General features: G+C 44.5%; 1 protein-coding gene across 1 annotated transcript in view; it reads right to left on the reverse strand.

Moving 5' to 3' along the window:
- pepd (peptidase D) overlaps nucleotides 1-15000 on the reverse strand; it is a 55113-nt gene that overhangs the window by 8320 nt on the left and 31793 nt on the right. Inside the window, exon 9 of the mRNA XM_053678191.1 lies at nucleotides 14898-14944. Within this exon, the coding sequence (XP_053534166.1) occupies nucleotides 14898-14944 (47 nt within the window). The remainder of the gene's footprint in view (nucleotides 1-14897; nucleotides 14945-15000) is intronic.

The following is a 15000-nucleotide window of genomic DNA, read 5'->3' on the forward strand; positions in this document are numbered from 1 at the left end:
GAAAAGGCGGAGGTGGGAGGACGGGGGATGGCGGAGACCAAGAAGCCAAAACACTCTGTTCGGTTCTGTAAGCTAAGCCTTTCAATAATAAAATTACGGTAGGAGGCTTAAACGCTTTGAAAAGCAAAGGATAATTACAACATCAATCCGCTGCCGTGTCAGCAGTAATAAACGACAAGCGCACAGCAATTATCGCTGCGCTCTGAGGCCTGGGTTCTGCACAATGCATGGAAATTAACTCGGTTTAAACATGTAATCAGCAAGACTTCAAGCCCAGTTAATTAAATCGCTTTCCAATTGAAGACCTGCATATTTTTAACTAAGCAAAGCCTCACCCTTAACGGATGCCGTTCACAGCAGAAATTCCTTTTTAGAATGACGGGAAGTTCGATATTACCGTACGACACAAACCGAGAGAAAGGCAGACAGATCAAACGCTAAAGACAACAACAACAACAACAGCAAATTTGATTACGTTATTGGCCAGCCATTATTTCCAAACACTAGGCCTCATTCATCATCCAATAACTCTGTGTGCGAATGTTTGCATCCCCTGGACAGAACGAAAAAGATGTCCGCTTTAGCATGTACGTACGCCGACGACGATGAACGCCGTCCGATGACGTACGGAGATAAAACACCGTGCCTGTTCAGGGAAACATTTACGCTTAGCCACGCCCACAACACTCCATAAAAGGCGAAAGCTCACAGAGAGCTGAGAAAATAACAAAATGGGGGCTAAGTGGTGAAAGCGCGCCCTTGGGTATCTTCCGGTAATGTATCCTCATATATATATATATATATATATATATATATAAAAAAAAAAATTGCAGTACCTCAGAGATTTGAAGCCGGTCAATCGAGGTTTCACGTTAGCGAGGCCCGTTATGTACGTATACTAACGTATTCCCCCCCCCAAACAAGCCATATTTATTAGCGAGTAACTGAGCAGAAATGTTGTACAATAAGCGTGAGACGCTCTGTGCGTCTGAGATCAGATTACACCGCTTCAGTATCTTGTCCTTTAATACCTGGGAATATCTGAGGGCTGATTAGGAACCTGGTCCTCAGAGCTGGAACAAAGGCTTACGAGTCTAGACTTTATTTCCCAAACTACCTCAGGACACAAATTAACATCCCCATGCTGGACTCTCTAAATACCAGAGGTGGAATACAGTGACCGTAAACCATCGAAACACGCAGGGCCACGCTATTTATGATAGCCATGCACGCAAATACTAATGAATGGGAAAGAAAGGAGAAAAAAAAAAAAAGACAGCGAAAAGGAAACAAACTCCCCGAGGCAGAGCCGAGCTATTTCACGTAGGCCGGTGCTAACCGCACTGCAACAAGGTTTCTCCTTGAAAAGTCTTTCATCCGCCCACGCGGTAGCGCTCGGATGCGGCTCGGCATCGGCGGTAGAGCGCATCAGTGTAACGACGCCAATCAGCGCCGATCCACTGCCAATGCTAACACCGATCTCTGTTAATGTCGTGCTGAAATAACAGGAGCAGCAGGGCCAGAAGACAAGATGACGATGTCTACAGTAGGATTACGATGGAAATAACCTGCAATCTGTCACACACACACACACACACACACACACACACACACTCACACACACTCACACACACTCACAGTTGAACACTTGCCCTGCCACGCCATCATCTTGTTCTTGAAGAACATCTTGTTTTTCCGTCCTGATTAACGTCCCACCAGAGCAGGCACGAGGGCACGGAGTATATTACATATATCTTTGTTAAATATAGGTGCGAAAATATTGGCACCCCTATAAATATATATAAAAAATACATTTGAAATATATCCCCATTGATATTCTACTTTTTTTTTTTTTTTTTTTTTTTTTTTTAAAGTACACTTAGGTGACTATGACTATATAAAACGATATCTTTGTATGCACAAGTTTTGGCACCCTTGGCCAACTTGCATATTTAGTTCATTTAAATTGTATTTATTTATTTATTTTTTTTTACAGGAAAACAAGTAAACACAACATCTGCAGGAAACCGAAAAATGAAGATTTTTCTGCAAATATCAGTGCTACTTTATGCTTAGTATAAAATATCAGTAATTGTGGCATGTGCAAAAGTTTGAGCACCCTTCCAGTCGTGATGTTTTAGAACCTAAACAACTCGTTAGGTTCTTAACTGACGCGCTGGTTAAGTGGGTCAAGAACTGTTATTGGGTATTTCCAGGTCACACTACTTAGCAAGGTGTCCAATTTTGTCCCACACACACACACACACACACACACACACGTCCTGTCATTGCTGTATACTACCACTTTATACACATCAATTTAGCACTAAGTGCCTTAACCAGTGAGAGACTCTGACCTTCATCAAAACACATCTCCGTCTTTCTCTCTCACACAGAAACAAAGCCTCTTTAACTGTCTGTCCCTCTTCAAGGCCAAATGTTTGTTTGCTTAATACCCCTCCGTGACTGACATGTGCTTAATATCAGAACTAAATAATTCTGGCAGATGGTGTGGAGGAAGATCAGGACAGAGCCTCGAATCTGGAAACGCACAGATCCAATCAAATTCTAACCTTTCAGAAGGTTAAATCCACATTTCCTCTCCCCGTAACACGAGGCAGCTGTTCATTAGCGCCGAGATTTTCCTTCCTGGGCCAAACGACGATTAGTTTGCGAACCGGCTTTCATATTTCATCTGCTTTTATCCACTGTCAGTCTTATTTTTATTGAAAATACATATGATGCTAAACCCACAAGTCTTCCCACACATACATCCTCTCGCTTATTACGCAACGCAATCTTGACAGGCGGCTCTGCGAAATGCTCGTCTGTCCACTGAATCCCATCACCGAGGCTCCTGAGGATCTGCCATGAATAAATACCGAACGGCGAACAATCCAGACTTCACTGGGCGATTGGTTAAAAGATTTATATCGCATTTAATGTGTAATATTTGTAATATATATATATATAAATGTTTAAATTACAGGACAAAAATCAAACCGTGTTGGTGGATGATTGTAACGTTCCAGCACTCGGTGGTGGGATTGATGATGTGTCATGGTTGGTGGTTAGTCACGGTGTTGGTGGGTTTTTTTTCCGGTCATAGCTCTCGGCCACTCTCTCTTTCGGCTTTTAGCGACGACGTGATGCACACGGACAGCGCAGGAGATTTTCTGAAAGGGCTGCTCTGCAAAATATCGTTCTGAGAAAGACGAACGATTACGGGATTTGTTCTTTTGTTTCCTTTCGGGGTTTTCGGGGCTAAAAGTATGTGCACCCCATGACCATCACGCCCATATGTGCTTCTTCGCCAAACTGTTCCCACAAAGTCAGAAGCACACGATTGTATAAAATGCTGCGGAATTACAATCACAAAGCGAGCTCCATGAAGACATGGTGTGTGAAGGTTGGAAGAACTCGAGTGTCCTGCACAGATCCTCGACCCCTCGAGAAACACCTTTAGGATGAACTGGAACCGGAGCCTCTTCGACGTCCCGACATCACTACCTGACCTCGACCTCACTAACGCTCTTGTCGCCGAATGACCACGCATCCCCACAGCCACGCCCCAGAATCGAGTAGAAAGCCTTCCCAGAAGACTGCAGTGCTTTATAATGAACTGTAAACCAGGCCTTCGGTTTTCAACCACGTGTACAGATCCGAATGATCCGCTGATTACGGCGTTCCAGAAAACGTCTCCATATCTTCCGGAGTTTGTCCTAGATCATTCTCAACACTCCGATGACTTCCACGAGAACGTGTTGGAATGACTAAGGTAAAACTCGTCGAGAATAACTCTCGGTTGTTCCACGACATTAAACGCACCACATTTGGCAGGACGGCAGTATAAACCTTCCAGTCTCCTTCGTGTCCTCCGAGAAAAATAAACAGACCGGGCGACCATCTTAATGAACGGCTCCGAGGGATCCCAGGCTCTCCAATTTTCTGGGACCTGGTCCTTATTTCAATCAGCCGCAAACGTGAATCGGAAAGGGCATGTTTACGAGACAGCTCGGCGTCCACGTAGGCTTTAACGAGAGGATCGGGTCGACCCGAGAGAGCAACGAATGGAGAAAACTTCAAGCCGGATAACATCGTACGCTGAATCCGGAGCCGTAGTACCGGAAAGCACCGACGATCGGACGGCCAACTATGTGTAGGATTCTGAAATGCATCTAAAGCTCACGTTTTTTTTTTTCTTTTCCAGTTCATCGCTTTATAAGAGAAGTTAGAGAAACCATAAAGGGTGCTTTTTCGCTAGCCCTATCGTCCTTGAAAATATCACACGCGCTCGCGTGTTACGCGAGTGGTTCATGACGCCGTGGTGAGACGTGTGACCCTACAGGAGAGCGCTGCCTCGGAGATTCGGTGGTTCGTGTTACAGACGAAAGCCTCAGAGAGCTCATTTTAGCCGTAGCTCCGTCCAGCGCGGAGGGGGATAAAAAAGAGGACGTGTTATTGAATTATGAAAGTCAGGGTCAGACACGAGTCAGCAGGCATCCTGCCGTATTGCTGAAGAGGGCGGAAAAGCAACGATAGCGATACGTGTGAGAGATTCATTTTAGAAATCTTCACGTGTGGATGTGGAACTCGGTGTAGAAATACGGCTCAGTAGGAGCAGGAGGTGCTTGGCGAACGCGAGGGCCGCGTCCGGATATCCCTACTACCCCACTATAGGGTCGTGACCTATAACCCCAGGTAGTTCTGTTTACGGTCTAGGTAGTTCAAGGGGCGAATACTTATGCAAAGCTCTGGCAAAGGGAAAAAAAAAAAACAATCATCATTAGATCTGTCCAAGTTCTCTAATCGAGACTTATCATCCGATCAGAAACGTGGAAAAGATCTAGCAGATTAGATACAGGATCAGAGTCTAATCACAGGCTCGGAAGATCAGGAGCCGTGGAGATGGTTTCGAAAACTTCAAAGGCTCGAACCGCAACGCTGCGACGTATCGCCTTGGTTCCTGCGTGTTTTCGGCGCTGTACTAAACGAACGACCGTGAAGAAAGCGGCGGCGATCTCGAACAGAACACCGCGTTTCTGTTTCTGATCTCAGGGACCTTGGCCTGCATTGTAGAACGCTTTGTAGAAGAAGTTTCGTGCCAGCGCTGAGCCTGTAATTATTATTTTTTCTTTCTCCCAACACAACAAGGGGAAAACTGCTATGCATAGATTATCACGTTTTCTAGTTAGCACTTATCAGACACGGGATAATGTTCTTAGAAGTTGTTCTAGCCTCTAGTTCTGTGTCTGTGTGTGTGTGTGTGTGTGTGTGTGTGTGTGTGTGTGTGTGAGCACGCCCGGACCATTAAACGTAGCGCTGGGGATCTCATTATTTTTTAGATAACAAAGTAATTATTAAGCTACAGGAGACGATTCGAGAGCATTTCGAGGTGGAGTGAAAAGAAGCGAGGTTTTTCTTTTTCTTCATGAGTTTCAGGGCAAGAGCTTTCTATTATGCGAAAGCGATAAGAAGCCTCTATATCCAAAAGTCCGATACCGATACCGTTATTGAAACAAAATGTACGGTACGTATGAAAGGACGGCGATCGAGACGTAGCGGAAACACATAGAAGGGACGTAGCCGCTCGTTAAAGGAGAAGGAGATGAGGAATCGACGGAATGGAAAGCGATGAAAGAACGAAGGGCAGACAGGAAAACGGAGGTGGTGGAGTTTCAGAGGCATTGAAGAAACAGAGAGAGAGAGAGAGGAAAAGAGTAGAGTGGAAGAAAGGAAGAAGAAAGAAGAATAGCACATACAAAGAATGAAGAGAGAAGAAAATGGGTAGAAAGAGAGGAGTAAAGAGAAAAATGAGAAAGAAAGAAAGAAAGAAAGAAAGAATAAATCACTGGAGGGATGGACAGTGTGAAATAGAAACGTGGAAAGAGAGAAGCAAAGAGAAAAGTGAGAAAGAAAGGGAGAAAGAGAGAAATAAGAAAGAAAGAAAAAGCAAACAAATGGATGGAGGGATGGGCGAAGGTGAGAGAAAAGAAATATGGAAAAGAGAGAAGCAAAAAGAAAGAAAGAAAGAAATAGAAAGAAGGAAACGAAGAAAGAAATAGATATGAAAAAGAAAAATGGATGGGGGACTGGAAAAGGTGAGAAAAAGAAATATGGAAAAGAGAGAAGCAAAGAGAAAAGTGAGAAAGAAAGAAAGAAAGAAAGGAAAAAGCAAATGAAAAAAGAATGAAGAAAGAATAAAATGGACAGAGATATGGAAAGAGAGAGACGCAAAGACAAACATGTGGGAGAAAGAATAAAAGAAAGGGAGAGAAACAGCAAATAAAAACTGATCGTAACTGTAACGTGAGGTTCTTCACGGGAGAGGAGAAGACAGGATGACAGAAGACAGGAGAAGACAGAGAACAGAGGACGGCTCGTTCCGCCGCAGGTCTCAGCAGGGACGTGCGATGTACCGCACACGAGAACGTTCAAGCTGCGAAGGGGAAAAAAGTGTCTTTGTAAATGACGGGCCTTTCTCAGGGCCAGAGCTGCGTGGAGGCTGAGAGCGGAATTGAAACTTGATTCTGTCCTGGGAGCTTGCGGCGGGATGCTACTGGAACACGGTCTCCTCTGCCAGGCCGCATGCTGAGACACACACCCGCGTTATAGATTTTGACTGAACGTCCGCTGAGAGATGAAGGTAAAACTCAAGAGGAGGAGGAGGAGGAGGAGGAGGAGGAGAAGGGGGAGGAGACAATTCTCATCTGGACTCATTTTTCACATCACCTAATGACACGAAGAGACAAAACTAACCCCTGTAGTGTCAGTGTTCACCGGGAGCGGCGTTCTCAACCTCCTCCTCCACTCTGTCCACTGATAAAGTAAACAAGGCATGGCCGTTATCTTCTCCGCGCTGTGCAGCCTTATCAGTAGCTTAAAAGTTGAAACCACGGGCGATGTCTCTTCATTAAAACCTCGAGCTGCTTTTAATTCCCGCCGTACGTGCGTGACGCGGACGCCGGGCTCTGACCGGGAGACTCGGTCCTCGCGACATATCACAAGAAAAAATAAACCCGTGAGCAGAACATGATGCCCAACTTCATCCTGCTCCACAGAGCTAATATACATTCACGTCACAGCGCTAAACTCCACCAGGTGCCGTGTGACGCTTATAACCGGGGTTCCGAAGTTCCTCGGAGTGACTCCGCTCACATCGCCTTCGTTAATGTTTTATTCATTGAGGCGGATGTTAAAGGATAAATGCTGAGGGAAAAGGAAAAGAGGAAACGAGGAAAGAAGGAAGGGCAGAAAGAAAAACAGGGGGAAGCGAAAGGAAGAGAAACAGAGAAGCTTTAAAGAAACAAAGACAACAGGGATTTAGAAAAGAAAAAAGAAAGAAAGAGTAAATGGATGGAGGGATGGGCAAAGTTGGGAAAAAGAAATACGGGATAAGAGAGACGCAAAGTGAAAGAAGCAAAGAAATAGAAAAAAAGAAAAGAAATGGATGGGGGACTGGGAAAGGTGAGAAAAAATATGGAAAAAGAGAAAAGCAGAAAGAAAGAAAGAAAATAAATGGATGGAGGGATGGACTAAGGTGAGAGAAAATATGGAAAAAGAGAGAAGCAATTGGTAATGGTAATGATAGTAATAGTAGTAGTGGTAATGGTAGTGGTAATGGGAGTGGTAATGGTAATGGTAGTGGTAATGGTTTTGGTAATGGTAATGGGAGTGGTAATGGGAGTGGTAGTGGTAATGGTATTGGTAATGGTAGTGGTAATGGGAGTGGTAGTGGTAGTGGTAATGGTAATGGTAGTGGTAATGGTTTTGGTAATGGTAATGGGAGTGGTAATGGTAGTGGTATTGGTAATGGTATTGGTAATGGTAGTGGTAATGGGAGTGGTAGTGCTAATGGTAGTGCTAATGGTAGTGGTATTGGTAATGGTAGTGGTAATGGGAGTGGTAGTGGTAATGGTAGTGGTATTGGTAATGGTAGTGGTAATGGTAGTGGTAATGGGAGTGGTAGTGGTAATGGTAGTGGTATTGGTAATGGTAGTGGTATTGGTAATGGGAGTGGTATTGGTAATGGTAGTGGTATTGGTAATGGGAGTGGTAGTGGTAATGGGAGTGGTAGTGGTAATGGTAGTGGTAATGGTAATGGTAGTGGTAATGGTAGTGGTAATGGTAATGGGAGTGGTAATGGTAGTGGTATTGGTAATGGGAGTGGTAATGGGAGTGGTAGTGCTAATGGTAGTGGTAATGGTAGTGGTAATGGTAATGGGAGTGGTAGTGGTAATGGTAGTGGTATTGGTAATGGTAGTGGTATTGGTAATGGGAGTGGTAGTGGTAATGGTAGTGGTAATGGTAATGGGAGTGGTAGTGGTAGTGGTAATGGTAATGGTAGTGGTATTGGTAATGGGAGTGGTAGTGGTAATGGTAGTGCTAATGGGAGAGGTAATGGTAATGGGAGTGGTAATGGTAGTGGTAATGGTAATGGGAGTGGTAGTGGTAATGGTAATGGTAGTGGTAATGGTAATGGGAGTGGTAGTGGTAATGGTAGTGCTAATGGTAGTGGTAATGGTAATGGGAGTGGTAATGGTAGTGGTAATGGTAATGGTAGTGGTAATGGTAATGGTAGTGGTAATGGTAGTGGTAGTGGTAATGGTAGTGGTAATGGGAGTGGTAGTGGTAGTGCTAATGGTAGTGGTAATGGTAATGGGAGTGGTAGTGGTAGTGGTAATGGTAATGGTAGTGGTAATGGGAGTGGTAGTGGTAATGGGAGTGGTAGTGGTAATGGTAATGGTAGTGGTAGTGGTAATGGCTGGCGAATCCCTGCGGCGCGAGAGGAATAAGAGACTGTGGTGTGTTACAGGAGAATAATCCGCTTGGGGAAGGGAACAGTAACTCCGCTTCATCACGCCGCTCCGCCGCTGATGGTTTCTCTACTCCATCACGACACACCGTTTCACTTCTTACATACAAAACTACAATATCTCAAATGAACTTGCTCGTAAGGAGATCGAGCAGTTTCTAAAAACATCACCGTACTTCACACACACATGCACATGATGGAGACCTTGAACAATTCAGGACCACAACCGTGTGATTAAACACGAAAAAGAGAAGATCTGCGAGAAGCCGTACGGGAAAAGCACGGTGCGTTGGATTCGCGCTAAACTCCACGGATATATTCCACTTTCATACTGCATCCTTTATTCCCGGCTCCTCCATCACCCCGTGCTCTATTTATAACTTGTAACCATAACAACAGCTGTGTTTCTTTACTAATCTAAGAGATTGCCCGTCGGTTCGTGGGGTATTTATTTATTCATTCATTTATTTATTTATTTATTTGCTTTACAGGGCGTAGTGAGAAGAATACGACCGATCGTCGGGTTCTGGTTTGACGTCTGAGGTTTGAATCGTTACTCAAAAGCCTTCTGTTCAGAGCGACAAGAAAACAGAGACGAATCTTAGCAAGTATGGCATCTGGGGAAAATAAATAATTAAATAAAAGAGACGCTACACGTATAACAGCGCCATCTTTCCAGAACACGCTGTGCGTCCCATGACGTCCTGGGGAAAAATTGCGAAATGGGGGGGGGGGAGTGCGTTTTGATATCAGATCTCAACTTTCGGAGCTGGCGCTAAGGTGTGGACGTTGGCACATGTGCCTCAGGATACCCGAGAGCGTCCCAGTGGCTGCCAGGAACGTTTATGGAAGGAGAGTCCAGTGTTAATGCTTCGTAACTGGGTTTTTTGTTGGTCATATTAACGTAAGGAAACATCGAGGCTAGTGATGGAACGGGCGTTTATAGCTGCTATAACGTAACTTTAAAATGAAAGAAGCTCAGACGGACGGGCAAAACAATGCCACCATCACCACCGCCGTCAACACTGCCGGTGGACTGCTGTGCTATAAGAGTAATAAAACGCTTTGGGATGTGCTGTTATAATAGGAAAACGATCGACGCCGGCGACCACCCAAGAGCAGCTCCGCTTCATCACGCTGGCACTCGAAAGACTTCAGTCGGTCTCTGGCTGTTTAATCTCTGCGGTTAACGTTTACGACCGAAACGGCATGTTAGACGAGCACTGACGTCAGATTTACGTCTTTAATATCGTATCGCTTGTCATATAAAGGAAAGAGTAGCCATTCTAAAAACATTACACTTCCAGGTCCTGAACCATCACCAAGTTCAAGGCCCCGTTATAGCAGAATTGCTCCCAAACCGGTCGTGCCGCAGCTCCTGTAAACTGAGAAGCCAGCTCTGTACAGCAGTGTTTACAGAAGAGCAACGATGCGTAGGAAAATAATCAACATCATGGCGTTACGATATGATGAAGCAGAGTTACTGCTACTACGCGCAAGTTGATTCTTTTCCCGTAACGGCACGTATTTTATTCCCGTTATACCGCAGTAACACCGGGGTCGTGGTTTTTTTAAATCCAAGAATGACGTCGTAATTTTTATCCATTTATAGTTACGGTAGGGGAAATAAGTATCGGACGCGTCGACGTTTTTTTTTTCCCCCAGTAAATATATTTCCAATGAGGCTATTCACACGAAAATTTCGCCAGACTTTGGTATTACCTCAAGAAATCCGCACATACAAAGAAATCCGCACATTAAAGTCCAGGAATGAATACCGCGGCCGATTCATTTCTTCAGACAGGAAGTGTCTTGAAGCTGTAGTCACAGACAAAGGCTTCTCCACTAGGTATTAAATGCGTTTCACTTAGCGTGTTCAGTACTTTTTTCCCCCGTGTCGTTCCTCTTTATTACACATAACCTTATTTAAGGACTTTAACGTCGTGAATTCTTTATATGCGCGGATTTCTCGAGTCAATACGGACGTCCGGCGAAAATTTCACGCGGAGAACCTCACTGGAAATACGAGTGTGCGGACTTGTTATATTATATATTACAGCGTACATGTTTATATTTTCAGATATCCTTTAAGACCGCCCCTATGAATGAGCGGTTACTATAGAAACGGTAACCTATTGCTGTTCTAGAAAAAAAAAAAAAAAAATAAATAAATAAATAAATAAATAAATAAATAAATAATCAACACCTTCTGACCAATCAGAATAGAGAATTCAGCACTTCTGTGGTTAGAGTCTTTTTAAAAGCGCCACCATTTATGGGATACACTCTATGTAGATGATGTATAGTTTATACAGAGGTCGTAAGAGGTTTGTTAAAAGTCGCAGTTGAATGAGATTTTTCATAACTAAAGGGCATTGTGAATCTCTGTGGATATACGGTACTGTGAAGCTTGGCAGACGCCACTATTCTCGATTCCAGCCATCTATAATGCATGGAAACGACTCGGTCTCGAATACAGAAGAATCTTTCAAGAAGTTCTCCGGGATTTCAGCACGAAGGCATTCTTACAAGTTTTTTTTTTTTTTTTACACCTACAGGGAAATACTCCGGGCTGCGAGATATCCGTTTAAGACCTTATTCCACCGTATCTGACGCTGAAAGTCACGGGGACTCCACCAGGGAGCGCGCATCATTTGGCATCGTCGTCTCGCCGCCGAGGCTTTCGCGGTGACAGATTGTTATCCGTATTTGACTCGACGCCAAACGCACACACTTACACCCTCCACGCTGCGGCCGACATCTCACGGGAGATAAGGCAGACTCGGATCCAGGGTGACTCATGGTGACTGTAAGTGACGAAACTTCAAAGCCCTTAGATGAGGGGGAAAAAAAAACATCTCTGAAAGGAGTTGAGCAGTCACGGATTTCGTTCTTTATATACACGGTAAAGCAAAGTCGCAATACACGATTCAAATCCATCCATTTAACATACCACTTATTCTACACGGGGTCGCGGGGAGCCTGGAGCCTATCCCAGGGAACTTTGGGCACCCTAGGGAAGGTCGGGGACACCATGGATGGGTGCCGATCCTTCACACTGATCGAACAATCAAATTATCAATGGATTATTATTATAGCGAGTGAAAAGTGGTCACAATGTCCTGGTACACATGCAAGTTCTGATGGCACCGACGTTCATTCGACAGTAATTTATCAGCTCTGCTTTCCCAAATCCTGGCCTGCATAGTTTACCCTTTATGTCTGATCGTTCAACAGTGTCCACGGCCCTTTCTTGCTCTCTCTCCCAGTCGCTGGCCTTTTCATTTTTTGTATGACGGATTACTTGTCATTTGTTCTCTGATCCATTCAATGACATACACCGCTGAAGATCTGAATATCCCTTGCACACGGTGTCCTTAACCCTGACATTAAAACCCTACCGCACTTTATCCCTAGGACCATCCGTCTCGTACGCAAAACAAAGCGCGGCATGAAATCAGAGCCGAGGACGTCGATGAGAGGAAACGAGGAGCCAGAAGCGGATTTGCTCTCCGCCATGAATCCCATTACAATAAAATAATTACATTTCCAGCATTACTGCTGAGTCTCTTCCTCAGCGTTCACTCACCGCGACCAAATTCAATTAGCAGCCGTCCAAAGTTCCCGAAGCTGCAAGACGAGACTCCGGTGAAACCGTGGCCGTTAATGCGTAATCGATGACGACTCCGGCGATCGATCGATGCAATCGGCGTCATCGATTCTAAATGAGGTTTCAACATCATGCTCGTTTGCACTGGTTCTAAATGTACCGCGTTACCCATACGGTCTCGCCTACGTCTGGATTTCAGTGTTAAACGAATTATTCGAGGAAGTCCAATTTACACCGACTACCCACTTAACCCAAATGAGGTCAATCAGTCAAGACGTTTTTCCACGTCGACGTTTTGTTTCCTCGGAAAAAAAAAACATTAGTGCGGAGAACGCAGCTGACCAGCGAGGGAGGTTTACCTCGAAGGAGGTAAGACAGAGGAGAAGTTTGATCAAGTACATCTTCTGAGGTAAGTGGAGTATTTGTGTAGATTTACCCTACCCTTATCACATCTTACCCGATCCCAGAAAGAGGCTAACCGATACGGTATCCTCTAGTCATCCCGAAGATGCATCATGTAACCTGTATTCAATCAGAACATGTTTCTGGAGCTTGGTATGGCCAATCACGGCAACTATTGCTTACGTCGTGCTTTGTGGGATGTTGGAGTAGTAAAGCAAATCATTTAGCTGCATCGCTACATCATTAGCATTCACATCTTCAGCTCAAGTCACAATGGGAATGAGAAGGGTAAGAAATAAGGTGAGGGGAGGAGGGGGTGGAGTCAGACAGAGATTCAACATGGCGTCAGAAACAGAGACACCACGTCTAACAGAAGGATTTTATCTAATGAAATAAGATGTGAAGAATTTCTTTTCCCATCATGAAGGCCAAATTGCACCAGCGAGATGATTCGCTACCATATTATATTGTCTTACTGTAGCACATATTGTTGTTGCTGCTGCTATCATCAGCACCGCCTCTCCTATACCTGGTTGTCTGGTACATTTATATTATTATATCATTATCGATCGCAGCGTTGCTCTGCAGCTTGAAGCAGGATGAGGTCAAGCCCCTAAAGACTCGGAGAGCTTCGGTGAAGAGCTTTGGTAAGGCACCGAGAAAAGAGGAGCAGTGAAGGAGCTCCACTTGATAAGATTCTTGAAAAGACGCATTTCATTTTGCTCAGTATTTTTACAGGATGTCGCGAGACGGATCGGACGCCGCAGTGGCAATCCGGGCCAGCCGAGTGGTCCATCCGGTGCGGCTATTCTTCACGGCTACGACGGCCTCGCCATCTGCCCTATGAGTCACATAAAACCCCAGAGCATGAGGAAGATGGGTCTATACACTCTGCATAACACTCATCACTGCCTAGCCATTAGCCAAGCCACAAACTCTAACAGCTCCCTTACATTCAGGAAGCGCAAACCATTATCTCGTATTAATATTCCTCGGAAACCCTTCGAGAACCGAGTCGCGCGCCGAGGAAATGGAAGGACGGGTGTGGAATTAGAGACCGGACCTTCTGAAGAACTCAGGCTGGGGATGAAGAGGATCAGACGCTAATTTCGTTATGGCTCGATCGAGGAAGTAGCGTCATCATTAGAACGTTTAGTAGAGTTATTCCGACAGGCAAAAGACGTAGACGGGGAAGAAAGCAGACGTACGTGGGTCCTTGGGAAAACCGTCTACTCAAAACTTCAGTACGGGATACATTTCCGAATTATTTAACACATCAGGTATTTTTAAATGAAATCTCCGCAGTTCATCCTTTCCGAGATGGACCGGTGTCTGAAAATGGGTGGGATTTGTGGTCTGAAGCTCTGATGCTGCACAGACCCCATGATACCGTCATGAAAACGTACGAAACTCCATAATGACGGATTAGGTGCGACTTTCAAGACTTTCATTTTACTGTACTGGGTAACAGATGGTCAGAAGGTGTTGATTAGTTTTCTATTAATGGCAGCTCTGGCGGTAGTGCAGCTGCAAAGCACAGGTTCTTGTCGTATATATATATATATATATATATATATATATATATATATATATATATATATATATATATATATATATATATATATATATATCGTGCAAATCAACATCACTGATGATATGGTGAAGTTTTCTGTAAGGACACGTTCATGTAACGTTCATGTAACGTTCGTAACAGCATTCACGCCATGGGGACGTGTTCAGAGCGGTGTACGCTTTGCGGTTTCCGTGGTAACAGGACAAACTATATAACTGGTTTGTTTTTTCTGTTTATTGCCGCTATTGTTTGGAAAGCGCTGGGGTATCACAGGAATAAAACAACTCGTGATGCGCTTCTGAGAAACCCACAGCTGATCGTTTCTCTATAACCGCATGACACCGAGAATTTATTCCTCTTACACGAAGGAAACGATCAGCTGCACTATGAAGGCGACTTTGGGGTGAACGTGGTTTCTTTGTTGTTGTTGTTGTTGTTGTTGTTGTGTGTGGTCAAGTTCGCCTAATCAGCGGCGTAACCACGTCACGCGCTCTTACCTTTCCATTTCATATTCTTTGTGGCCGGGCTTGATGTGCTTCATTATCTGTGGAAGAGAAAGAGATAAATAAATACGTATAGAGACCGATAATCTGAGTGTGT

This window comes from Ictalurus punctatus, chromosome 4 (assembly GCF_001660625.3).
Source record: "Ictalurus punctatus breed USDA103 chromosome 4, Coco_2.0, whole genome shotgun sequence".
NCBI classification, from domain to species: Eukaryota; Metazoa; Chordata; class Actinopteri; order Siluriformes; family Ictaluridae; genus Ictalurus; species Ictalurus punctatus.